Genomic DNA, 26,449 nt, shown 5'->3' on the forward strand with positions numbered 1-26,449 from the left:
CTTGTTCTTTGTTAACAAAACTATGTTAGCAAGCAGAGATGAATGATCAAAATGGCATTATCTTTAGAATTTAAAGAAAGGTCTTTTTTTATTTTATAGTTTCAGAAACAATTACTTCCTCAGAGGAAGCAATTCTGCCCTCCCACTCAGTCTTGCTCCGTATGACTTCCTCCTTTGAGTCAATATGAGAGGAAGCAGGGAAGGGGAAAGAATGAAGAGAGGTTAGAGGTCCTGAGGAGACMGTGGCTATCAGTTTATAGTATAAATGATCATGTGGCCTAAAAGAAAAATGATCCTTCTGTCTTTCTAGAGGCAGTTATCAGTATTTGTAGTAAGCAACTTTAAATAGCAGCTTTTTTTTTCTGTGAAAGCTGTGGGTATCTGTTTGAATCAGTCACAGTTTGCAGAGGCTGGTGGATGTGTGAGAAGTGTAGGAGGGAACTTCCAGGGAGTGCGTACTACTGGCTTMCAGCCCTGCATCATTGCTGGCTGGGCTAACACAGAACTAACCTAGATGAAGTCTACTAATTAACTAATCTAGGTGATGCCTTTTAATGAGATGTTGAGCACCAGATGGCAACACTCGAGGGAAACTGTAGAAATATTAGTCTTTCTCCATAAAGAGTGGGGAAAAGGGRTGAAGCTAGCTACTGATGCAGCACTAAAGGTGTCCAAGGAGAGATAAGAACGGGAACTTACGGATACAGCAAAATGGTCAAAGCACTGGACTTTGAGCACTGTCATGAAAATAATGAAATAGCCTAGAAGAGAAATGAGGATAACATAAAGAGAAAATAAATAGCATTGGAACTTCAATTGACAGGAGAAATAACCAGTGAAATGGAACCACTTGACAGTACAAAGAAAGCTAAATCATGGGTTAAATCAAAACCTTTTTACATGGGAAGTAGCCACAGAAAGTAAGACTGAAGAGTCTGTAAGAACTTATTTGATGTCTAGAAATCACGCCCCCTCCCCCCACATTTTCCTTCTCTGCCTGCCTTTGTCCCTTCCCCCCTTTCTTCCCTCTCTCTGTACAGGTGGAAAATGTTTGAGGTTGGGGATGAGACTCAGGACATAGGCCATGGCTATTAAACAGCAGACCTGTGTACTTTGGAGTTCTTAGCATCAGAGCATTTTCAGAAAATAAAAATTGATGGAGGTAAAAGGGTTACACCTTGGAAAAAGTAGCATCCTCCAGTTTTGGAAAAAGCAGGTCTCCAAGTATGCTGAGAGATGGACAGCATGCACAAAAATGGGGAATTCTGGATCAGCTTTGCTCTAGTTCTCTTGTTTCCCAGAAAAAAAAAGGAGATGAAATAATGACAAAATAATGAAAATCAACATCTGGCTTTGATCTTCAGTAAGCATAGTTTTGTGCTATGAAGAAGATGGTCTGGGGACGTTCCTACACTGGGGGATATTTGTAGAAGGTGAAATTCATTCTTTATGCCAAGTGGCCTCTGCTGGAATCACTGACATAATTATTCTGTGAGTTGCTCATGGAGTAGCTAGGGAATATAAGGAAAACTGTTAGTTAAATTGCAGAAGTGAAAAGCTGCTTGCTAGTGAGGAACTTGATAACAAGAAAACAGCCTAGCTGTTAAGAGAGAAATGGGCCTGAGACCTGCTGAGGTTCATTAGAATTGGTCCAATGATGTTATTTTTGAGTTTTCACTGATAACCTTGAGAGGAAAAATACGGGTGTGATAATGAATACGTTGAAGACGACTCTGCCATGTCTTATCTATTGAGGTGAGGACTGTAATGTCATGCTGAAATAATAGGCTATCTTTGAAGGCTTGAGTAATGAAAATTACTTGAAATTTAAGTGTACAAAGTACAAGGTYATGCTCTGAGCAACAGACATTTTTGTGATATGCTTGGGAACCATCAGTTGGCAAGACGGGAAAAGACCTCAGAACTTTAGTAAATTTGAAGACAATTGTATGCTGCAAATAAGTAATTGCAAGTTTAAAACAACAGATGAGGGAAAAACCAGACGCTTGGATTTKTTGGAAGGAAGATGTTTCTGAGGGAAAGGGAAGAGTGTTGTTGCCCCTGCACAAGGAATGATTGTCTGCAGTGAGCTATTAGAGCCATGGTCAAGAATGGTAAATTGTACCAAGGAAACCTGCAAGGATAGGCATGGGAGTAAAAAGCTTATCTGAAGAGAAGGGAGTAAAAATAATATGTWTAACTTAAAAAAATAAAAACAGGGAGGTTGTAAAAATTTCTGTAAATATATCAGGATAGAGGAAGAGCTAGAAAAAGCTTTAAAAGCCTGAAGTTACTGCTAGCATGAAAGCAAATGATTGCAAAAGTGTCCAGCAATAAACTTAAGACAGAAATTAAAGTAACCTTTCTTAACGTTAGGAGACATATGTTGGAAAACAACATTCCATGCTGGAGTAATGGGAAATAAAAACGGAACAAACCCAAACCGTAATTGGATTTAAAATTGATCTTAAAGTTGTGAATGACATTATGCATTATGTGTTACCTGCATTGCCAAAGTGATGCTTCAGGAGATCCATTCTAGTATTGTATTTCCACATGACAGCTGTTCAGAGGGCTCTGTGGATATGATTATTCTGATTGTGTTCGTATGACAATAAAGTAACATATGGAGGATATTAAAAACACAATGTTGTGAACAGYGGCAAGTAAAGTTATGTGTTAGATATTTGATGCCTGTCAGATTATGCTAAATTTCTGTAGCCTAAAACCAGACGGGAGAAAAGTTCATGGAAGAAGACAGTTCAAAAGAGAAGTTAACTACCAGGCAATCATGCTGTTTTTCAAGCATTTGAAATATTTCTGTTTGTTTTTAATGCTATTTCCTGGTATTTGAAAGCAAAATACACAGTGGCCAACTAGTACGGAGAAATCAATGGAGGAAAAAAAAAGGCTTTTTTTTCTCTGGAAAAGGAGCCCCAGGACCAAAAAAGCTAGGTGTTTAGTCTCTGGAAGTAAGTTGAGAATGGCGTTTAGATCTGTAATTGTGTGCCTCAAAAGTATTTGTAAGACAAACTGCAGACTGGTTCGTAAAGCTTAATTTATTATAAAACTTAATTACCTCAGTAGAGGGTATGAGAAGACCAACATATGAGAAAGATGCCAGGGAAGGAGCTTGATTAATCAGTGAAATAATTATGGAATGAAAATTGAAGTGATATAAGACAATCTTTTGGTGAAATTTGCTTGAAATTATTTAATAGTTCCTGTTGAGTTCTACATACTTACAGGCGTCAAGGTTTTGCCAGGAGCTGTACAAATCTAGGAAATATTTGGAAATGGGAATATTTGAATTTGTGAAGTCTAGCGCTGTGCTCTTCCGAGTGAATACATACCCCAAGAGGTGCACAGGATGATTCATTTGTATGATTCCAATGTCAACTTCTTCCTTCTATTTTTTAGAAGAGTAGATCTTTACTACTATTCAATGTATTTATGGATGCTGGCACCCTGACTCCACCCATAGGTCAGAGTGTTGTGTGTTGTGAGCAGAAGGGATGGTGTCCAGAGGGAAGGAGGGATACTCCACACTGCAGAGGTGTTGGCAGTGGTGCTCTCACTCATTCATCCTCTTGCAGTGCATGGCGATGAGTTGCAGCTTGTGAATGCCTGGTTGCATGGATTTATGGATTTTATTATTTAGTTTTAGCTGAACTAACCCTCACTAACTGGACAAGTGGCTTAAAAGATTCCCTCCACATTTTTCTTTTACAAAAAAAAAAAAAAAAAGGTGCCTAATTTGCTGACCTTTTCTGTGATGAAAAGTTGTGGACAGTAGTGCTACCTGGCAGATATTTTTAAAAAATAAGCGTGCTTAATCCGTCCTTTCAAAGCAAAGGTGATGGTTTAACAGTGAGTAGGAAAGTAACAGCTTTTTAAAAGAAACATGGTATGGGTACAGCATTTTGAAAACAGATGTCCTGAAATTTCTCCACTGTTGTATGATTTTGCTGCTGAAAATAATGCATGTCATCTATAAAAACTCTTGTATTTGTAGATTTAAAAAAAAAAAAAACAAAAAAAAACCAAACCCTTGGAAACAGAATTTCCTAAAATATATATAAAAAAAAATTCTGAAGTTTCTGTGGGTTCTGAACCCTGTAATATTAAACATAATAATGTTACTCTCATTAGTTGGCAAGACCAAGTGGCTGACATCAGGGAAGATCGAAATTTCCCAGCCAAATTTCAATAAAAACCTGTGTTTAATTCGTATATTGAAYTGGAAAGTCAGTATAATTTAGTAATCATGACCAGCAATGCACTTGTTCCATTTGGGTCTCTATATCTTTGTGAGCCGCCTTTTCCAGCTGTGATAGATTTTAACATCAAGTATTGAAGTAAACTGAACTTAGAACCACAGTTCATTGGTTGAATTGAATCAACTTGAATCACAGTATCATTAAGATGTTAGCCAAATTTAAAAAAATGAAGTATTCAACCCAATTTTTCTCATTAAAAATATTACTAGTAATAATAATATAGAGTAAGGTATTTTGTACCATTAATGAATAAAATTTAAAAATATATTATTATTATTTATTCTATTATTAATTTTTATAAGATCTGACCCCCAATGCTAAAAAAAAAAAGCCCCTAACCACTCAAACCATCAGCCTCCCCTCTCAGTCTTATATGGCTTTTTTAGAGTTTTCATTTCAGAAATACTGGAATGAAATATCACTATGACATAATGTTTGTAATGCATAATTTAGAATGGTTTGGGAGCATGAATCTGTGAAAAAAGAACCATCAAATGAATCTCCATGAATTCTTGAATTTCTGAGTGAGCTAGTTGGGGAAAATGCAACACTGATACAATTTATCAAAAGTTAAAGGACAACTTACCTTGATGTGCCACCATAAAGATRGATGTGTGAAGTCATTGAAAAGAAAACTGCTGCAGGAAAAACTGGCTTACATATTGMAAACAGATGGTTTAGGTAAATTATAACAGTGCAGGGTTAGTGGAGGTAATAAATGAGGTGACATGAAGGTCATTAAAAGACTCAAGGTTTACACGTGTGTTTGAAGACTTTTCAGTGAAAATAGGAAAGGCAGAGAAAAAAAACATTGTCTTTCCAAATCTAAAGTAATTGGTGTGGACTATGTGTGGAAAAAGTAGGTAATTCAGTTCAGTGTAGAACAATATAAAAATAACGAGATTGGGTTGGAAAGTGAAGTGCAGGAGTTAAARCCATGAAAAGAAAAATAATGGAAAGTTGGATGTCCTTTCTTTTTTTTTGTTTTGATAGCGAGTTTGAGCAAGATGTGGTTGCTATCTGTAAGGATGAAAAGCTAAAAAGATGTTGGAGAATGTGTAAAAGCTGTCTTGGAAAGCACAGGAGAAAACTAGCCTTTATAWTATTTCTGAGTAACAGGTGCATCTTCAGCTATTTGAAATCAAAGTTTATCAAATCAGACTGGTATTAATTTCAAATGAATCCCATTATATTGTGAATTTTTAAAACACAGTAAATAATATTTTTCCCAAATATTGAAAAAAATGGAAGATATTTGTTGAATTAAAGTAAATACCACAAGGTTACCGACTTGCATTTTTTTGGAAAAAGAATGTTCCTTAAAATTCTGACACTACTGGAAGAATGGTGGGGGGATGATTATGCAYGATTGTTTCTTGGAAAGGTGATAGGAGCTTGGTAGACTAATGCTTTTTACTTCATCATTGACTGCTAAGATAACACTCTATGAACATGAGGAAAACAATTTGAAAAACACATAGATAAATCCTTGATGGATGGCATAGCCTTRTTTCTTTGAAGTATTTATTTCAATTTTGTGTAAAATTTTGTCACTTTTCCAATATATGCATTAATCCACAGAGACCAATTACTGCAAATAAACCTGGAGTCTTATGTTTGATTAATACATAAATGTCAGCTGTGGTTATACTTACATTGCTAGGATTTATGAGCATTTTTTTTCTTTTAAAATAATCAATGCCAAAATTTGGTATGGAGTGTGTATTTCCCTCATTAGTTGTATGAGGGACTGATTTGCTACAGTCCCACACAGCAAGTTACTAYYTTSTATGACTGGAAGATTTTCATGTCTACTGCACTTTGTTCATTACCCAAGTRCAGGAAAAATAATAGAGTTATCTGCTTCTCTAGTGCGTTCTCCAATTATACACTGATGTTCTGAAAGCCAGTTTTGTTTTAAGGTGACTGGCATACTAAACTTCCTAAACAAATTTGGTATTTCACRTAATGATTTGTTTCTAGAGGATCTAGATTTAATTACTAACCAGCAAGAGAGCATCACCCTGCATGCAGATTAAGCCACTGTACAGTCCCTTGCCTGTGCACTTGGGAACATGTTGATGTTATCAATCAACACAATGAATCTTTCTCATAACAAAAAATGCAAATTAACGGAGTTAAAACACCCATTTTTATACTCTTAGTCCCTTGTATTATACATTTATCTTTGCAGAAATGATACACTGTACACAATTACCATTTATTACACACTGTGTAATCTCTTGCTTGCTTTACCAGAGACATGCAGTACAGACTTTTCTWTATTTTACTGTATGTGTACATACATAGGCTCTGACTTGTTTYCTCTGCATTAATTAAATGGCAAGATCTGATGTCATGCCTGAAGCAGTTCTATTTATTTATGTGAGCCATTTGAAGCATATTTAATTTRCACACACTCGCACACACRYAYGCACACACATATTTGTGTGTGTGTATGCCATTTCAAAATGGACGGAAAAATGAAAATCAAAGCACTGAGCATCTTTATATCCCTAGTTACACAAGCAGAGATGTGGATATGACAGTGTGCATAGACAGGAGAAGATCACTTCCCAAACCGTGGGGGTTTAGGGGAAGAACACCATGTTGAACAGAGCCTTGAGTTTTGCCTCTAATTAGACTTTCCACCATTTATGTTATTTACACTGAAACTGTAAACAAGAAGCTCTTCAAAAAACGACTTCCAGTCTGTACTGAACCATCAAAAACAACTTCCTTTCTTTGGAGCCATGTGGTTGTTTTGTTTGGTCTGCCCTCCTCTGTGGTGGGTTGGGTGGAAACCCTTTTATGTGAAGCTACYAGGCAGAACTTTCTCCAGCAGTTTTGTTTGGAGTGTGTGTATATATATATCTATGTGTGTGTGTGTGTGTGTATGTATCTATCTATATCTACATCTATAGCTATATCTATAGATATATACCTATCTATATCTAATCTGTGTATTATGACTACTTTCCCACATATATTTGTATGTACATATATGTACATACACACAAACACATAGAACTTACTAGGAAACATATTGGTAAAACTTTACCCTCCATGTCTTACATTTTATTTGTACTTACCAGCATTACAGTGGATATTCAGAGGATGCTTGCTATCTCCATTTTGCCTACAATAAAGCTAACTAGTTGTGTACACAAGTGACAATTCTTGCTAACCCCAGGGAATGATCTTAATTCCTAAAATACGTGATATCTATTAGACCTTTTGTAATTAAAAGCTTGCTTAATGGTTATAAAGTAACTGGTCACTCTGTGGTGTCAGATTAAAATGCTGTTGGACAGACAGTTCCAAAGGGTCAGTCTCTGCTGTGTGAAGGAGAATTTCTTTCTATTTGTTCTAAAAGTAAAAGGCAATAATTTTAAAAAGTGACCTTTTCTTGCAGTATTATAAGACAGGGCCGGATCATTTTTCTGTATGCCTGTCATAATTTTTAGTGATTACAATTAAAATTAAAAGGAAGTGTGTTTCTATACTGTTATCAGAGGCATTCAGTGCTCGAATAATTTCATTTTTTTTCCATAAGCTCTGCTATTGATGGGAAGTTTGCAAGTCCCATGTGCAGAAACAGATGGGGAAATTTTAGTCTTTAGTCATCAATGCTCTTTGAAGTTTCCTTTCTAATTCCCTTTTCTTGCCAAATAATTTGAGAGCTGGCAATATTAAGTCAAATACCCTTCCCTCTGTACTTCAGCTACCCTTTTTGTTGACCTCATTCTGATCTTTTGGATTTTTGCTGCAGTGTCTCAATAGAACAGAAYGCTATTCCAGGGAAAGTGAACTTTTCTTTGTGATATATAACATGCAAGTCCATTTTTCTGTAATTTCTTCATAGGCAACTCTGTGGTCTACCTCCACTTTCAATAGAAATATGAAATTTCAGTCAGAAAATGTATTCTGAATTTTTTTCCCCCATGCTTTTAGATAAAGTGGTTTGGTTAAAAGAGTTAAAAGTATCTCAGCTTATTTTTGTGACATTCAAACAGGTACAATCAATTCACGTATTTATTCCAAATATTTATTTTTTTTTAATACTAAGCTAAAAGTAGTGTCTTCATGCTCTTAGAGCCCTTCTGATACCCTAATCCCTCAACTTTTTGTCTGTTTTCTGAGAAGCCCTCATTTAAACTGTGCAACAGGTACCAAGAGATGCCTCCAAAAAGTAGGAAAGTAAGAAAGAAACACAGTTATTGTTTTCTTTTTTGTCATGCGTGGCTTTGGAGATGAAAATCATAAATAAATAATTTTTCATTAGCTGCCCCTTAATGCAATACCTTTTTTATAATATAAGGAAATTTTTTTTCAGGTAGAATATTGAAATATTGATATTATATTAAGACAAGTGCATATGTTGAGAGTAAGACTGGCTCATGTAATTTCTGTTTGAATAAAGCTTATATGCAGAGACTGGAGAATTGGATATTTAAACTCATAGCTGTGTGGGAGCCCTAGAATTGAACTTGATCATGTTCTGCCCCACCAGAAACTATAGATTCATTTGCCCTAGACTGGGGCTAAGCTAAAATGTCTCATGACTGAATGAACATCTAGCCAATAAAAGCAAGAAAAAAAATATTGTCAAGTCCTGTTGCCTCAGAAATATAAAACCAGCAGTGATTACATATAAAGACACACTGAGGCTGAAGCAATTARTCTTGAAATTGTACGGCAAAATTTGGTTATGCATTCGAGGTAGAGATTTTCCTTATGTTAAGGATGATCAGTTGAAGTTGTTGAAAAACTTCAGAGTGAAGTTTGGAATKTAAGAAGCAGAAATGGATATAACAAAAATAATTCCGTTCTTTCGATTTCTAGTCAAACTAGCTGGATGGTTCTCAGCGTTTTCAGATATTTSTGTGGGAGAAGAGAGAAAATAAAAATAATTCCTTGAGGCAAAGCTAAGTCAAACAGACTATATTTAGCTTAGAAATTAAGACCCTGGATTCCAAGAAACCTTGGTAGYTTGTTCTAGGATTCAGAATATGAAGAGCCACCATGAAAGACAACTTGCTGTCTGATTAAGGTCCAAGTGCAAATCTGTATGCCTGAATGCATACAGAATTAGTAGAATATTCCCCCATCCTTATGAATGTTGTGTCCTACTTTTAGGGCATGGAAATAAAGGTAACTTGAGAACTGTGCATTATTTTTATCTGATTGCTTCTGGATTAGATTTTACCTTTTTATTTCCTAACTGCATGCTTAGTTGTATTTTACTGTGAAAGATGCTCTTGCATCTTTTACTGTGAAAGATGCACTTGCACTTCTGCAGTGTTATCACAAGTGTTCAGTACTGGAACTGAGTGGGATTTTCTTTGCCTTTTCCACGCCTTCCAGCTGATGGGCAGAATTTAAGTCCCCATGGTGCACAAACAGATGGGAAAATGTTGGTCTTTAGTTTTCAGTCATCAGTGCTAATTCTTTTATCTTCTGAATGCATTAGTCAAACAGACTATGCCTGTCAAGCAATCTGTAATATGTGCCATGACAGCCTGGTGTTTTTTTTTTTTTTTTTTTTTTTTTTTTTTTTTTTTTTTTTTTTTTTTTNTACTGAAAATCTTTTCTGTGAACTTACTGAAAATCTTTTCTGTGAACTGACATTGCCTACATTCTATTAGTTTATGGAAGAAAATGCTKTATTCATGAACTAAGTGGTTGCCAAAATGGTTGTGGAACTTTGATGATTTTAAAGTACTATTTTTATTATTTGTGTGAAGYAATTCAACAACCAAGAAGTATTTTTTCAGATACAACTAGGGTTTTTTTGTAGGCATTGGTGATCTTTTATATGTGCAACTATGTGATGTTTTTTATAAATGACACTATATTGGCAGGTTCTTTTATCCTTTCTTACCCAGCATGTCACAGACATACATGCCTGGGATTTTTGGAACATTTTGGTGTTCTTTTTGCACCCATAAATCCTTATTTCTAGACTATAACAAGAAAGTAAGTCTGTTTTGATGCGTAGTTAAATTGCATGTTCAGATTTTGGTGCCCATTTTTGCAACCTGAAGCCCAGAAGTACCATGAATTGAACAACTTGCATCCACAGAGCAGCTGAAATAYTTTATTTACACAAGGATGAGTGAATTTCAAACTGCATTTGTTTGATCATTCCTTGACTRGTTTAGCATGTACCTATGATGGAAATAAGTAAGTAGTAATGGYGTAACATAAATTCCTATTAATACAAATGCATTTATTTTAGTAATTACATAATATTTTAGCAATTATGTAGGGGCATTGGCATAAWTTTTTCTGCACTGAATTATCTCCTGTTTTCTTTAAACTGCTTTTTTTTTGAGATATGTGTTTTATCCGCTTCACTTTATTTTATGTGCCTGGAGGGCACTTATGAGGCTCTGMATTCAGATTTGAGTCTGTGTTCCGTGTTGTCACAGACACAAGGGATTGAGATTTGTGTTTGTGTTTTTATGATGTGGGTGGGATCAGGCATGCTGAAAATGAATTCAGACCTTTATTATATCACAAGTTAAGCTCATCCAGATGGCAGACAGTTCCTACTCGTGTGAAAGAACAGTTTTGGTAATGGGTTTATAGTCAGTAGCAACTCTTACAGGGTTGAAAGTCCTGAAATAGAACAAATATTGTAGACAGATGATCATCAGTATCTTTCACCTCAGTAAAAGGTAAAAACTCCAGCTGCAGGTAACCATTGATTTGGGGTTATGGAAGGAATCCTGTAAATGGTGCACTGGACCAGTCCAGTTTGCAGAGCTTTGCTCTCTGCATGTCCATCTAAAAGGAAATGAGAGGTTTTTCTATTTCTATTAAGGGAGATTTGTTTTCATGAATATGCCTTAATGTGATGCCTTACTATGAAGGAAAGCAGCTGAGCATGAGGATTTGTTCCCTGCATTTTCTCTATATCTACAAAAGCCTCTGTAAGGCATGCATGAAACACTTTTAGTGCACCAAATCACAAGTGTGATAGATGCAGTTAGACTTTTTCAATTCTTACTTTGATTTGTGATCCACAGATTTTAGTTCTAAATTTGCGTTTTTATGTATGGAGTTTGTGTCCTTGTTCAGGTTATTTTGCTAAGAGACAACTCTGGAAAGAAAAAAAAAAAATATTTAATGAGAACCCTGTTTGCATTTCTTCAATATTTTTAATAATTCAGATTTCAATAAATAAGAAGTTACTAATGAAAACCTTTTATTTTGGAATAATTATGCCTTGGTCTAGTATCCATTATGRTTGAGGGATGGTGGTGTAATGAAGTGGAACTTAAATAACTACAAGTAACTTAACCACCTGAGAGAAACCGTGGTTTATCATTTGCAAAACATAGTATTTTGAAGCTCAGTCATCAGTCTGGAGTTACTGAAATTCCCATTTAATAAAAYATCGGGTGTGTCCCCCTCAACACAGTGGTGGAAATTGCCCTGTAAAGGATGAAGAATGGGATTTTAAAGGARTGATTTTGTACAGATGAAATTTTCACTTGCTTTTCTTCAAGATGTATGAAAGGAAGGAGGCTGCTGGGGTTAGCTGTGTAGCAGACATCCCTGTTTGGAGAACAATTTTCTATCAGACCCACTCTTGTCCCTCACAAAGGGAGTTGTCTTTCTTTTTCTTTTCTTTTGGCAAGCTACATTAAGAGTCATTAAAACCAAAACTGAAGCCGGAACAGCTTTGAGGTGACTGTATTGTTTGCCATGAACTGTACTGAGCTTAGATATCTGCAGATAGATTCTAAACATTTGTGATTCCTTCTTTCTCTGTCAAACCCGGGAGGAGRAGTAAAAGTAATTATTTAGAAATAGGTATTCTGCATAGTAGACTTCGAGTCCTGAATCAGCCTTTTTCATGGCTTCCTTTTGACTTTTGATCTGGAACACGAATCTTTTATTTTCTCTGGAGTGTACAGAGATTGGTTGTCTATCTCCCAAGTATCTTAAGAATCTGTGGTGTCATGGAGAAGGGGTCTTCCTTAAAGGTTTAYGTGGAAAAAAGTTAAAATGAAAGTATTAAGACTACGATCAGTGTTCTGARAGACAATACTTAGATTTAGTAAAGTAGTTTCTCGGTTGTTCTATGTTCATAAAGAGAACACACGAAAAGCACTCAGCTTGTGTCTGTCAGTCTTCTTACTAAGGAGGCAAAACTCAATTATGATGGCAGCAGGTACGGGAACTGTCAGTGGAGGATCTATAATTGTAATCACTAAAAACTTTTTTTCCCCTCAGCTCTTCTAGTAGGTGTATTATTATTTCTGTGAAATAGTTTTCTGCCTACAGAAAATCTGTTGTTGAAATGAGTTGGAAGGAAAACATGCTTTTGAACTGAGAGCAGCTGCTCAATCTCACTTAATCTTCTATTTCGTTGTCTGTAGTTTGCTAATGTGGAGAAGTCTTTTACTTTTTTGGGGGTTTTTTGAGCSTTGCTTTGAGAGCTGTTCCTCATCTGTTTAGCATTGTGAATTTGTGAAAAGTGGTATCCAGTGCTAATGACCTAAACCACAACACTGTGAGAGCAACTTTATCCTTTTGCTTTGTTAATGAATGAGATTCAAACAAGATTAACAGGAGCCACACAAAGAGGAGCCAGCTAGATTTATGGGATTTGGTATCTTGAATGAAAATTTATGCAAGCCATTGAGGTTAGGRAGCAAGATTGGATASCAGCATGGAGCCCATAAGTGTGTGRGACTTYCTATATGTTTCCTTGTTCTCAAACAAATAGAACATTATATCYTCATTACTGTTGCTTTCTTTATAACTGGTGGTGTAGTAAGGATTTTGGGAACTGTGGTGTACATGAGAACATGCAAATAAATGTGTATGAGTAAATTTGGGATATCCTTCAACGAGCAAAACTTTTTAATGGAATTAATGTGAAGAAGTAGATCAATAAAGAGGGAAAAACCGAACTGCTCATGTCGCAGAAAGTAAAAGGCTGCAAATGTTTTCTGAAGAACTACATTTAGTCTTGGTCTAAGTCCATGGTTAATGATATTTTATAAAAAGAACAGTTTGTTAATCATGTGGTTATATTTTTAAAAAAATGAAAAAAGGTGAATTGTTCAGACTGTTAATGAAAAAAAAGCTACCCTCTCCCTGAAGGAAAATGATAAACATAGGTGAGAGAATACGATGTAAATGTTTCTACATTTGCATGTATGTAAGTGTATACTGTTATATACACATGGAGTATATGGAATTGAATAAAAATAGATTACTACTATGAGAGTATAAATAGATATTAAAAASTCAGTTTTTGTGGTGGAGTTGACAGGTGACTGCACAATTTGCACACAGCTAGCATATTGTAGAACAATTGTACCATAGTAAGAACTGTGCAAAAGTCTGCTGTTAGGAGAAAATTTTGGTTTTGGTTTTTTTTTCCATAGCAAGAGGTATAGTAATATTTTTTCTGCCTGGCTTTTTTTTTCCTTTCCTTTTCTTTTAATATCCACACATATTAGCATATTCCTCAGGGTCTATTTTATTTCTGATTGTCTTCATAAAGCCTCAGGAAGCCAGTGGCAGTAATCCTAGGTGACAGAGGCAGTTGCTGGCCATCATTTCTGTATTGAAAAAAAAAAATTATAATGCACCTRTGACTTTCTACTATATGAATAAAGCTGGATTACTTGGTTATTTCAAATATTTAAGCAACCTGCACAGTCCACGGGTTTGAGAGAGTAATATAAGGTATGCAACAGAAGACAGGATTTTAAGAATTTCAGTGAATCATGGTCAGACTATCAGGAATCTGTTTCTTTCACCTGCAGTGCATTGATGCTGACTCTGGTTCAGAGAGCAGTTCCACCAGGAAACCYTTCAGAGCACAGTGGTCTCTGAGTACAAAACCTGTAGGATCCTAGCTGGGGAGCCAAGCAAGAGGTAGTACCAAGGCACAGAAATGCCCAAATCTCTCTCAAGTCTTTGGGATAAGTTAGAAGGAACTTACCCGGTAAGTTAGGAGTCCTCAAACAATGCCTAACTCAGATTGCACTACAGTCTGTATGGTTTTGATGGCATTATGTTTCTATTCTTGGAACCTAGTGGTTAGAACTCTGTCCCTGAATACTGGAGATGATTCTTAACCCACAGCTTCTCATATGGTCTTCACCTATCCTGATAAAGTTAGACTGCTGACACAAAATATTGTGGATTTCAGAGAGACAGAAGGAAATAAATAATTTTAAATCTGTAAATAAGGACYCATTCCTCAGAATTGGGACTCCTGGGTCCTTGTTCTTTTTTTGGGTAATGGTAGGTAGATATACTTAATGAAAGATTTGTCCCTGTGCATGTTAAATTGATTTGTAGAATTCAGTTAATTCATTAAAAAAAAAAAGGGATTGATAGATTGGTTGTTGGCTTCTGACTTAATAGTATTGCTAATTAAGCTTCCTAAATGTAGAATATGGACTAAACTCAACTTTTAGCTTACCAGTGGGAATTTGAAAATTGAACCACTGGATACAGCTACAGCAACATAGTTTTAAGAGTTTGTGACTRCATTTATACTTTGGTGCCTGTGCCAGCGGGCAGGGGGGAGCTTTTATAGGGACAGAGCCCTGTAGAGGACTGCCCACACGTGATATTCTATGAAGTTACTAGTTCTTGTAAATTCTTGCAAATCAAAATTTACAGCAGTGCTCAGACTTCAGAAGCTATTTGGTTCTTTCCCCATCTTCTGAAACATTATTTGGGGAGGAAGAGCTTAGCTCCAGTGGCATCCTGTGATGCAAAAGCAACATTGTTCTCTGTATTATCCTAAATTAGCTCCAAGTTTAGCTATACAAAGATGTGATCATGAGCTGAGTTGTAATGGGGCATTGTATGCATTGCAGCATGTACTCTACACTGAATCTGAAGATGCTCATCTCTCTTCCACTGAGTGGGAAGTCATCTCATGTTGGCAGAAAAATGTGGGTGTGCCCATGGATTGGTACTGTGAAACTGTGCACAACTAACCTATCTCAGGCTGTAATCTTTACCTAATCTTTAGGGTCACCACTTTTGCTGTTAGGTGGAATTTAGCTATTCTACTCTGGTTTTCTGAAATGAAAACATGGAAAACATCACAGATTCTACAGATAAGTAAATAGACAGAAATTAAAACAGAATTAAAAAATGCGAAGTAGAGTGATCTTAATAAAAATTGAAGTATTTTGAACCATCATTGCTGGAGCTAGAAAGGAAATATTTTGTCCCTTCACTAGCCAAAGGTATTTTCTCTTTGGCAGCAGGTTCAAATTTCTGATCATATGGGGATGGTATGCAAATCTGGTTCTTTTTAATCAGTTATTGCTGATCACCTGAGTTCAATCTCTTTTGCTGTATCTGCCTGTGGATGTTGTTCTGTGTAGCACAGATGCACTTCAGYTGCATTTTGCATTTGGTGTATTTAACTAGGTGTCTTTAGGAACAATTGAAAATAATCTATTTAAAGATGTTCCTTCTGCAGCTTTCCTAAAATAGAAGCCATTTATCATTGCAGACAAATAGTTTTCTCAAAAATATTTTTGGTATTTGTGGGATATWTTGCATAAAATGTTGCAATGCATTTATCATTTTTATTGAGAAATTAATTGAGAATGAGGATGTGTTGAGAATAAGTAAGCCAGTAACTTTTCACATACATTGATCACTGCATGCAGAATTCAAGTGAGTTGTATTGAAATGGAATAAATATAGAATAACATTTAGAATATAAACAAGGTATGCATATAAATTTGGAAACTARTATCAGCAGCATGGGGATAGTTTTCCTGATGTTTTCTTCAAGAGCTGTGAATAGAAACCTAAGAAAAAGTAGGACTATAATCAGATAATCTGAATTCCATTTCTAGTCATGTCTGCGTTTCTTATTGTCTGGCCTACAAGCTCATGTATGTAACAATTGCACTCGAGTTCATTAGCACAGTTCTGGGATAGTCTGAGTCCAAACTACAGGTCCAATATCTGTGATATTTGCTGCCTGCAGCACGTTCCACACTGGTGGTGTATCCAGGGTGAATGGTGGGTCCAGCCCTGTTCAAAGTCTTTGTTGCTGGTGTGGGCAGTGAGACAGAGCTCACCCTCAGTGACTCACAGATGGTGCAGGGCTGGGAGGTAGGGATGATACACAGTATTAAAAATGCCTATTATTAAAACCCATAAAATACTTACTTTTGAAACAAGATCCTACTTTTAGATGTGCACCATTGTCCAGAATTGATTCTTTACTTAAATTCTGAGTGCATCTCCTACATCTGCTGCCATAACTATCAYCAAACTTGACCAAACTGTTTGGAAGCATTGCAAACTTTTCTCAATTAATATGGAACTACCCAATAAAAACTATTTGGAGCTGAGTAATTCCATATTTTGTCCTTCCTTCAGTGATAATACATCTTAGAAATTAATTAAAAGTGTCCTGCTGACCAGAGTAATTATCCTACTTTCCCTGTACTTGTTATGTCAAAGGTCTTTCAGTTTCTTAGCTCAACAAGGAAGAAAATGTTCTGGAATTGCCTGGAGATTATCTATGTGTAAGGAAAAACAGAAAGCTGCAAGACTTTGTGGGTTTTTATTGTACACAAAGTAACGAGATATGAAATTGTTTTGCTTCTGTAATTCTACCTTCACCCGCRAATTCTCATGGGTTAGTGAGTAGAAAGCAGAAAAAAAAATCATACACTCTAGTAGTGGAAAAAGTGCAATAAATAGTTGTTAAACCATCCCCCAAAGATACTATGATCTTCAAATCCACCCTTTATGTGATTTCTTATTGTCTTTTTGATTTTAACTGTCAGAGCAGGGAGTAGAAATCTATTTTTGTAGCACTACAATGAATGTAAGATTTTACACTTGTAAGTCTCCTTCCATTCCTTTTCACTAAGCATGAGAGTCAACTCCTCTCATCTAATCTCATTTTACAATTCAGAAGATACAAATCTAAGCTAAATTTGCTTTCTGGGCTCCCCTTATGGTCAGTGCAACAAGGTAAGACTAAGTAGCGTGTTTCATAGCAGATTATTTTGCTGCATAGGATGTGGTCTAATCTGAGATGTTTGAGACAGCTGAGGTGAGTAATTGTTGATGTCTGTCCCCTGGTCACCRTGATGGAAGCTCAGGAGATCACCTCAGACTAACAGTTTTTCATGACATATTTTGCTCTAAGACAGCAGCTGAGCCCATTGGAAGGTTTTCTTTGATACAATACTTACAGAGAAAGCTCCTGAAAGAAGSAGTCATGCCTTCTATTAATAATTTCATATTACATTTGACCTCTGCTGCTGTGGTTTTAAGAAAAGCAGTCCTTGGTACTTCTCATTTTTATTAGCTAAACTCTTTATCATACACACTGTTAAGAAAAGTAATTAAATTTACCTGAGGTCACTCTYATTTCATAATTCTCTGCAGTTAAAAGCCATAGAGAGAACATTTGAAATTAATTAATGTTAYGACCTCTTAAAGAAGATACATGACAATTCACTAGCAATGTTACTTCTACTGATGTAATATTTGTAATGTAAAACTAGTACTGTAAGTTTCTATGACATTTATGGTATTTTCAAGGATGAAAGCCTTCTTATTAAAMAAAGACTAAGATTTCCCTTCATAGTGCAAATTCTTACATTAATAATATTTAATATAGGAACTACAAGTTTTCTTATYATGCTGGTGGATTCTTTTCAAGCTTCTCATGAATTTACTCATTTCACCACCCCTCACCCCCAAGGGCTCCTTCTAATTGTCTGTCCTTTATATTGAATTTTGAATGAAACTTGGAAAAATCTCAGCCTGGCATCTTTAGGGACTACAGTTGAAATCATCAAKCTCCCTTTCATTGTCTCCAGTTGGTAACAAATGGCAATTTTATTTAGCAGTGGATGGTTCCCGTTGATGTGGGATTGAWGGATGAGGCCGTGAGAGGTCGGGCCAGCTGACAAGGTTACCCAGCCCAGCTGTCTGCCCATCCCTGCTGCAGGGTGCCTGTGCTGCCTGTCAGTCAGCTCTTGAGCCACTGCTGGTACTGTGGGCTGCTGGGAGGCACACTGGAGTCACTGACAGCTGACTTGAAAATGTTGTGCTCTAAATGGTGCTGGTTCCAAAACTCACTGATGAGCAACTCAGATATCTTTGTGGCAAAGGCAGACTGGACGTTTAGTGTCAGCTGTCTCAAACAAAGCCAGCTTTTCGACATTCGAGAGTCCTTCATTTTGACTTTGTTTTTCTGTGTGTTTGGTTTTGTTTCAGGTTGTGATCAGCCTGCTGTCTAAGAACCCCAGCTTTGAAATGTTTTTGAATGGGATTGTATAAGAACCCCAGTTGTGTTTTGAGATTTCACTATAAAAACCTTTATATTCTTTTAATTCTTGTCTGTAGGCTGGAGCAAATGTGCTTCTGCAAGATGTTAATGGAAATATTGCACTCGATTATGCTGTAGAAGGGACTGAATCCAGCAGYATCCTTCTGATGTACTTGGAGGAAAATGGTAAGTCAGCTCTTCAGCTTTTGGAATGTCTTCATTGAACATGTCATAAAAATGATAAGGATGTATATTGATTTGATGTAAGTCACACCACAGCCAATTGAACTATAATAGTTTGGGGATGAAGGGGAGGAAGGTGATTTGGAGCCATAAAGTTTTTAGTGGGTTAGATTGGAACAACTAACAAAGGTTAATGGCAGTTGTCATTGTCAAAACTGCTTTTCACCTTTTGTGGGGAGAGGTTAGAATGTAAATTCAAAGCAGAAAAACTGCAGCGATGCAGAAACCTTTAAAACACCTGCTTTAACTATTCAAGGACCAGATTTCAAATTTTGTTTCATTTCCCATGTACAGTCTCAGAGAATATTTTTTCAAGTGACAGACTGCTAATTAAATAAATCTTTGTAACACATTTCAATGAAAATGCATATGACACTTTATCCCTTATTTAAAAATAATAGTATTGGTTTCTTTTTTGTTTATTTTTTAATTTTGAAAATACTGCAGATAGGTTTCTTCTATGAATTATGCTTAGTATGTTATAGATGACAGGACCTGTATTGAAAAACTGGTTTTGTGACTCATCAGTTTCCAAACTTAGATCAGAGTTACAAACAGAGATTTCTAGCATTGCTTCTGATGAGAGGTTGTCTTAACATTGTATGTGGTTCATCTTAACACTGAGGAAAAGGCATTAAGCAAATACAATGAGCAGTAATGTAAAAATGTGTATTTTCAACATTGCCTCWATTTAAAGTATGTATTTTAACATAAACTAAGTTAAATAATATTCTGTTAATGAACACTTAAAGAAAGTGTCAAGGAAATAGCACTCAGTGTCAGGTCCTGTACTGCACACATCCACTGTATTGCATGTTTTATAATTTCGCTTTCTCAATGCCTGGCACTGTCTTCACAGCTCTGGTGTGGGATTTTGCTAATGGCAAAGAAGCTATTAGCTTCTAAATACTTTATTGATTTGAAAAACACAGATATTTTTAGCCTAATTTTCCAAATACTTTGATTGGTATTTAATATGGAACATGCAAAATTACTGTAGCATACAAGATGTAGTCTGCTTAATTGCAGTTGTTAATACAGATCTATCAGAAAATGTTTCCTCTTTTCTTGGTTTGTCTTCTTTTTTTTTTTTTTTATGCTTGGTCACCAAATGAAATAGATGTGGAAAAAAAAATTAAATATTGGTTAGTTTCTACAGTTATCTACAGTTATCTACAGTTATCTCTTTTACAGTAGGTAGGAGAGGGACTAGTCCTAATTGAACAGTGATTCCATAAATATGGGAAGTTACCAAATTATAAGACTTAAACATTTTGAAGGACATATCTACCTCTACTAACTTTAGATACCTAAGTTTAAGCTAATCATGCAGACCTTTTGGTCAACAGACCAAAAGAAGAAATGCATGCATTGTTTCATCTGTTCCYAACCTGCCTGAGTGAGGAGAACTGACTTCCAGGACTGTTTCTTTCTGCTGACTAAAAAGAATTTAAGTTGSCAGGTTTTAGGTTTAGACTGTTAGGATGGATCAATCCTACCCCTTAACTGCAGTGCTGCATGAAAACCTGGCCTTTGGGTGATCAGGGTCAAAATGCTCATCAGCTTTGCTTCGTCTGCTACAGTTGTAACAAGAAACAGCTCAAAGTATCTTTGGTTTGTATCTGATTTTTCTAATTTAATTAATRCCTACTGAAATATTTGTATAGCCTATTTGTATACCCTGACTAATAGTAACTGAGAGGGGATTCTTGAAGGAAATGAAGCTGTATGAAAAAATATTGATTACTTTGAATTTCCCAGACTAAATGTATCTCAGTAGATTGTTTTTGGTATTTTCCTCGTGGCAGTAAACCCCATGAACATCTGCATGTGAATACCCCAAAACAGAGCAATGTCAGGACTAAGTCTTGTTCCGCAAGATGAGTTGATCTTGTAGTAAATACCATCTTCAGCTTGTAGTGTTGAGAAACACCCACCTGTAATATCACTCTTTAAATTCAATGTATAAGGCCCTATTCTGTGAGCTTCCTAAAATATTTTTGTAATATTCTCCATTCAGTTRTGTAGCCTGGCTCACAATGTAAAGAAGAGATTTTTGTGTAGAGTAGACTATACTCTAGTCATTGTCTCTAATTGCAGAGCTCACAGAGAAAAATAAAATTAGGTGCCTTATGGCTCAGCTAATGAGAAAACCAGAAGCTATCTATTTGCTTCGATGAAACAAAGTAAGATTGGAACAAGTGGCTTTGAAGCCACAGAAAACTTTGTTAATTGGGAACATTAGATTTCTTAGAAGTCTAGTGTGTATATAATTTCTTACAGATTTCACTACTGTGGTAGTTCACTCTATCTGCTCAATTTCACTACAGATCTTAGTGATTGAACTGTTCTTCATTGTTTGAAATAACTTAATTTACTCTGTGGAAGGCTTGGAGCCATAAGTGATAACAATAGCCATGGATGCCTTTAATGATTTATATATTTTAAAACAGTTACTGAAGTTAGTTCTTTGAGTTCTGCATGTAAATGATCTTGTTAGGGCACAGGAATACCACAAATAAAAAATATTCTAATCATCTAACAAGTGCCAGAAAGTTTTCATTTATACTTTAATGTTATGGAATGTAATATATGAGGATGTTTTATGGAGATTTAATCACTGAAGTCTAATAAAATCATTAGTATTTCATTAAAATACTCTCTTTTTCTGTACAGAAATCAGCTTTCTCTCTTACATTATGTTATGTAAATAATGTTATATTGTGTACTGAAAGCGATTATTGACTGAAGAAAGCAATTAGCAGCCTTCAGTTTCCTAAGAGAACACAAGGTACATATCCTCTGTACAATAAGAGCATTGTTCTGTTGAGTAGCAATTATGGTGTGTAATAAACTTCATTTAAAATATCCGTAATTGAGGATGGAAGGGAAAATACAGCATCCAGTTTCATGTTTAGGAAAGTGTTTGAAATACCTTAACTAGATGATATTAGATCATGTTCACAAGGCACTGAGAAGCCTATTGGACTGAGYAGATCAAGGGCTTTACCTGGGTTGATTTTGTCTCAATTTACTGTCTGGTAGTCACTCTATAGCAAACCCTTCTTAGAGCAGAAGAGATGCTTCAAATGYAAGCATCTGTAATGAGGCACCTGAGTTATGATCTGAAGTTCTTGCTGCTTTCCCTATGCTGTGAARGGAGCCCAGAATGGCCCACTGAGACACAGAAATCTGCTATGTTGGATGATTATTATGATATTTAAATTTAAAAGTCTCTATGGAGGTGCCTATTCAGTAGTCTAAATTCCTGTCACCACCAGTGCAGTTSTAGGAAATGCTGTCTCTAGAGAGCAGAAGGGTTATCCCTTTGACCAGCCACAAGGAGAACACCAGTAAAAGCTGTTAAATTTGTCCCGTGCCAAGATGTCATTGGTTTTCTCTGTTACTGGTGCTCTTGTTTTGCTGTGAAAAGAAAGTCATGACATTTAGGGACTTCGACATCTGCTGAGACAAGATCAGCTGGGACAAGGCCAGGTGGGACTGGAGATTTACTTCTCTCTAGTTTCCCATTCCAGTGCTAAGCCATCTTTGTGTTCTTTATTGTCATTTTGTTTTCATTTGGAATTTCCTTACACCTGTAGTTTCACCTGCCACTTACACCTGTAGCTTCATATCTGTTCATTGTTTACTTTCAGGAGGTCTCTCTCTCCAGAGGTGAAATGAAAATAATAATGTCAAAAGGTGATTTTTTTTCACTATTTGTCCTGTTCTATTTTAAACCCGATTGATTATTGGAATCATCAGGAAGGTCCACCTGGCACCTTCCATAGCCTTTATTTTGATGAATAAAAGCTTTATATTTAAAGGAAAACCTTTTGATTCATTAATGGCATTTTGAAACTATGAAACATTAAATGACCGCCAGTGTGTTCTCTATTTCTAGAGTCAGAATGTTCTACTGTAGAAATGTGTCWGTGAAATTCTGATCATGTGATCCTTATGTTTCATCCTTTTCCATTAGGTTATTTTAAATATTTAATACATTGAGGAATGCAACATTTCTGTGTATTTTCTTTCCTGTATATAGTTTTGTAGTGGATTGCATGACTCAGCTATAAAAATACAAATGATTGACAGATAGTTCTTGCTTTTGTRTTTCCCAAGTCACAGGAGGTAACACATTCACGGTAATTCCATAAAAAGAGCTGTTCTCTTTTGTCCTCCAAGATATCAGGCTTTGGTTTTCAGTGGGGTTACTGCATTCCAGGAACATCAGCCTTGTTATTTAATCTGAGAAAAGAGTATTTGGACATTTACATATTTATTTTTCTTCCTTTTTTAAAGAACTATCTACATATCACACACATCTGAAAGCAAATTTAATAGCTTTCTTGTCTGTTGCGTAGTGAGAGTTTATGCAGTAGCAGATCATTACAAAAGCAAAAGAAAATMATCTGTTGTGTTTTAATTTTTTTTTGAAGAATGACTGTATTTAAATAACATATCTACCCGAAGGTACAGATGGTATTTCTTTTCCTACTGTGACACAGGTAGAGAAATAAAAATGGGTATTGCTTTACTGCAAAGTATTTTACGGAGTATTATTCACTTTCTGTGGGGGCAAAAATAATTTAAAATAGGAGGTTAAAGGTTGCTGACCTTTGAAGGTAATAGAGWTTTCATGCACTTCAGCAAAATCTATTCCATGCTATGGGAATAATGGATCTGTTTTGTTCCCTGAGTATTAAGAGGATCATATTCAGGTGTCTCAGAAAACTGTATATAGAGCCAAAATAATCTGAAAATTCTATCCATTTGTGTGGGTTTGTATGGTTTAAATCAAAGTTAAAATACTGCACAGTATTTAAAATCAAAGTTAAAATACTGTGCAGATTTTGCAAAAATAGACCATGGTTTGTTAAATTCTTACTAGCAAATGAATTGAGCCTTACTCTTCCGCTGCAAATCGAAGAAATATTTTTTTTTCTTCTGCCTTGGATCGGTAAGTAGAATTTAAATAAAGGAAAGAAGCTACAAATAAGTACAGAGTCCTACACTGAAGACAGTTTTTAATGTTAGCCAGAAGTAGCTGACTTGTAAATTACTACAATGAAGAGAATTTCCTTGAAGCCAACAGTTAACAGCRCACAGGGAGTGACATGTGCAGGAAAATCTTATTTAGAAAAGTAGTGGGTGAGGATTAAGGAAAAATTTACTGTCAACCTGATGCTTCACAGTAATCTAGAATGTGATAGGAGCATAGACCAAAAAAAATACTTCTGATTTAAACTGTAAGTTAATTTGAAGTTATCCATGAAATCTGGTGTGAACCAAACTCCCACACGTCTGCTCACCCATTCCCTTCCTGATGAGGACAGAGGCAGAAAACAGGATGAGAAAGCTTGTGGTTTGAGATAAAGGCAGCAAGATTGCTTACAAGTTACTGCCACGGGCTAAACARATTCAACTTGGTGAAAATTGTCAATTGGAGTAGGTTCATGAAGTGAGAAACAGAAAGGCAAACATTAGAACAACACTTCTCCTCCACTTTTCCCAGGCTTCACTCCTTCACTCCAAACTCTTCTACCCTCACAAGCAGCACATGGAGGGGAGCTCGAGTCAGTACATGCCAGTCTCCCTCTCTGCCCCTTTTTTCTTCACACTTCTCTGTTTCAGTGTGGGTTTTTCACAGGTATGGAGCTCCTTCAGGAGTGTCTGTCTGTCTGCTTGGCTGCCGGGCTGTGTCCTGCTGAGGAGMTGATGGAACAACCCATCCCAACAGCCCCACAGCTGCCAGCACTGGGRCAGGACATGTCATTGTGTGTTTCTCAACACTCTGGGACTTTTTGTGAGAATAAGATCAAAATGAAAATTCCAGTTATGTGTATTTTCATTGGGTTTTATGGTTATTAGTTAAACGGAATGAATGTGTACACCAAAATGTTTTAATATTGAGGTTGTGCTAGAGAAAGCCATAAAGAGATCTAGTAATCCAACAGGGGAAAAAAAAATCTTAGAGTTTCTTCAGTGTAGTCAAGAAAAGCAACTGATATAAATCAATATCTTTTTCGAAAAATACTGGTCTAGACTTTAATATTTAAAACTATTTCACAGACATTAAGGAATTATTGCTAACATACTGCAGTGGGAGCTGAGTAAAATGCCAACACATGCAGACTGTTAGCACTAAAGATCAGCAAGCTTCAGCTAAAACTAAATCCCCTGATATCTTTTCTGCTTTAGAACCATATGCACCATGATCTTCATTTATGCTTACAAACTTTCTTTCAACAATATTGATGCAGAAAGTTGACAGAAAAACAGGCAATCAAAACCAGASAGCCTCAGGGTGGCTTAAAGTTTTTTCACTTTGATTCTTGTTGATTGGGAGCCACCTACCCACAAGATTATCACACAAAAAAAAATCTGTTTTCTGCAGAGAGCCTGACTAATTGATGGTAGGGATTAGGAGTTGGTGTTGCCAGTGAGAGCAGAGGAACAAAGGAAATGTTTCTGTAGATCCCTTMAAAAAATGAAATACAAGTGACACACTGAAAATGTCAGTGTCGAGAATGCTAAACTTCATTTGGTCTTTTTGCTTTTTAATAGAAGTGTGAATAAGCTACCTTAATTTTTATTTTTTGTAGTTCTTGGGGGGCTGACTTTGAAGTCTTAGATTCCTGTTAACATTTTCATGCTTCCAGCATATTACCCATATGTTTCTATCAAGGGGAAAACCCTTAAATTCACTGTGCAGTTTTTTGACACTGAAATTAACATTTCAAATTGTAGCCAGTAGTTTATGATCTCCTTTTCTAACAGATACTAGATGGAAAACAGGCATCTCCTTGCTTAAGGTCGTCGTGTGCCCAGCCATGGTCCTTGTTGATCCCAGCCCCAGACCACTGACTTCTTCACCTGCTTTATCTGGATTTGTTGCTTGAGGCTTTTCTGGCAATCACAGGACTGCTGTTGGCCCCAGTTCCCATCACCAGATCTGCTCAATTTTCTTTTTGAGTACTGTGGGACTATTCCCTGGTCAGCAAGGACGTTGACCTGCCTGGCCTGTATTTCACCCTCAGCTCCTGCCTCCCTGGCACATGTTGAGTAGCCTATGTTTGAATGCTCTCTCACAGAAAAAAAAAACCAAAATTAACCATGTTAAAACCTTGCAGCAAAATCTGTAGTCTAGAAATGCCATCTGTGATAATCTCATTTCAGACATGATATTTATCACAAGTAGCCAGAGATAGCAAAATACTTCTTTTGCCTCTGTGTTCTGGTATTAATATTACAAATAAAAYAATAAACATGCAATATGTATCCACAAATGAATACCTTAATATTAGTCCTTGAGATTGTGCCAGTCTCTCTTGAAATAAATTACAAAAAAAAATTTTGTTTTCAGACAAGTTAAGAGACAGTTCACTTAACTAATTTTAGCTGAAAGGATCATCAGTGTCCTTGTTACAGAAGAGAGAGGAATAAAAGCGTGTTTCACTGGAGTGGGAAATTGTCACTCTGATATCTACATGAGGAGGAGGTGGGAGTTTCACTTCTGAGAGAATATTCAGACTAGAAATAAATAAATCTCCTCAGCCCAGAAAGCCAACTGTGCCTTGGACTTCCTCCAAGGCAGCATGGGCAGCAGGTCAAA

General features: G+C 36.2%; 1 protein-coding gene across 1 annotated transcript in view; it reads left to right on the forward strand.

Moving 5' to 3' along the window:
* The window catches only part of MYO16 (myosin XVI), a 252,767-nt gene that overhangs the window by 32,076 nt on the left and 194,242 nt on the right, over positions 1-26,449 (forward strand). Inside the window, exon 4 of the mRNA XM_057390020.1 lies at positions 18,666-18,774. Within this exon, the coding sequence (XP_057246003.1) occupies positions 18,666-18,774 (109 nt within the window). The remainder of the gene's footprint in view (positions 1-18,665; positions 18,775-26,449) is intronic.

This window comes from Malurus melanocephalus, unplaced genomic scaffold (assembly GCF_030028575.1).
Source record: "Malurus melanocephalus ecotype Western Australia unplaced genomic scaffold, MMel_1.1 scaffold_1, whole genome shotgun sequence".
Classification (NCBI taxonomy): domain Eukaryota; kingdom Metazoa; phylum Chordata; class Aves; order Passeriformes; family Maluridae; genus Malurus; species Malurus melanocephalus.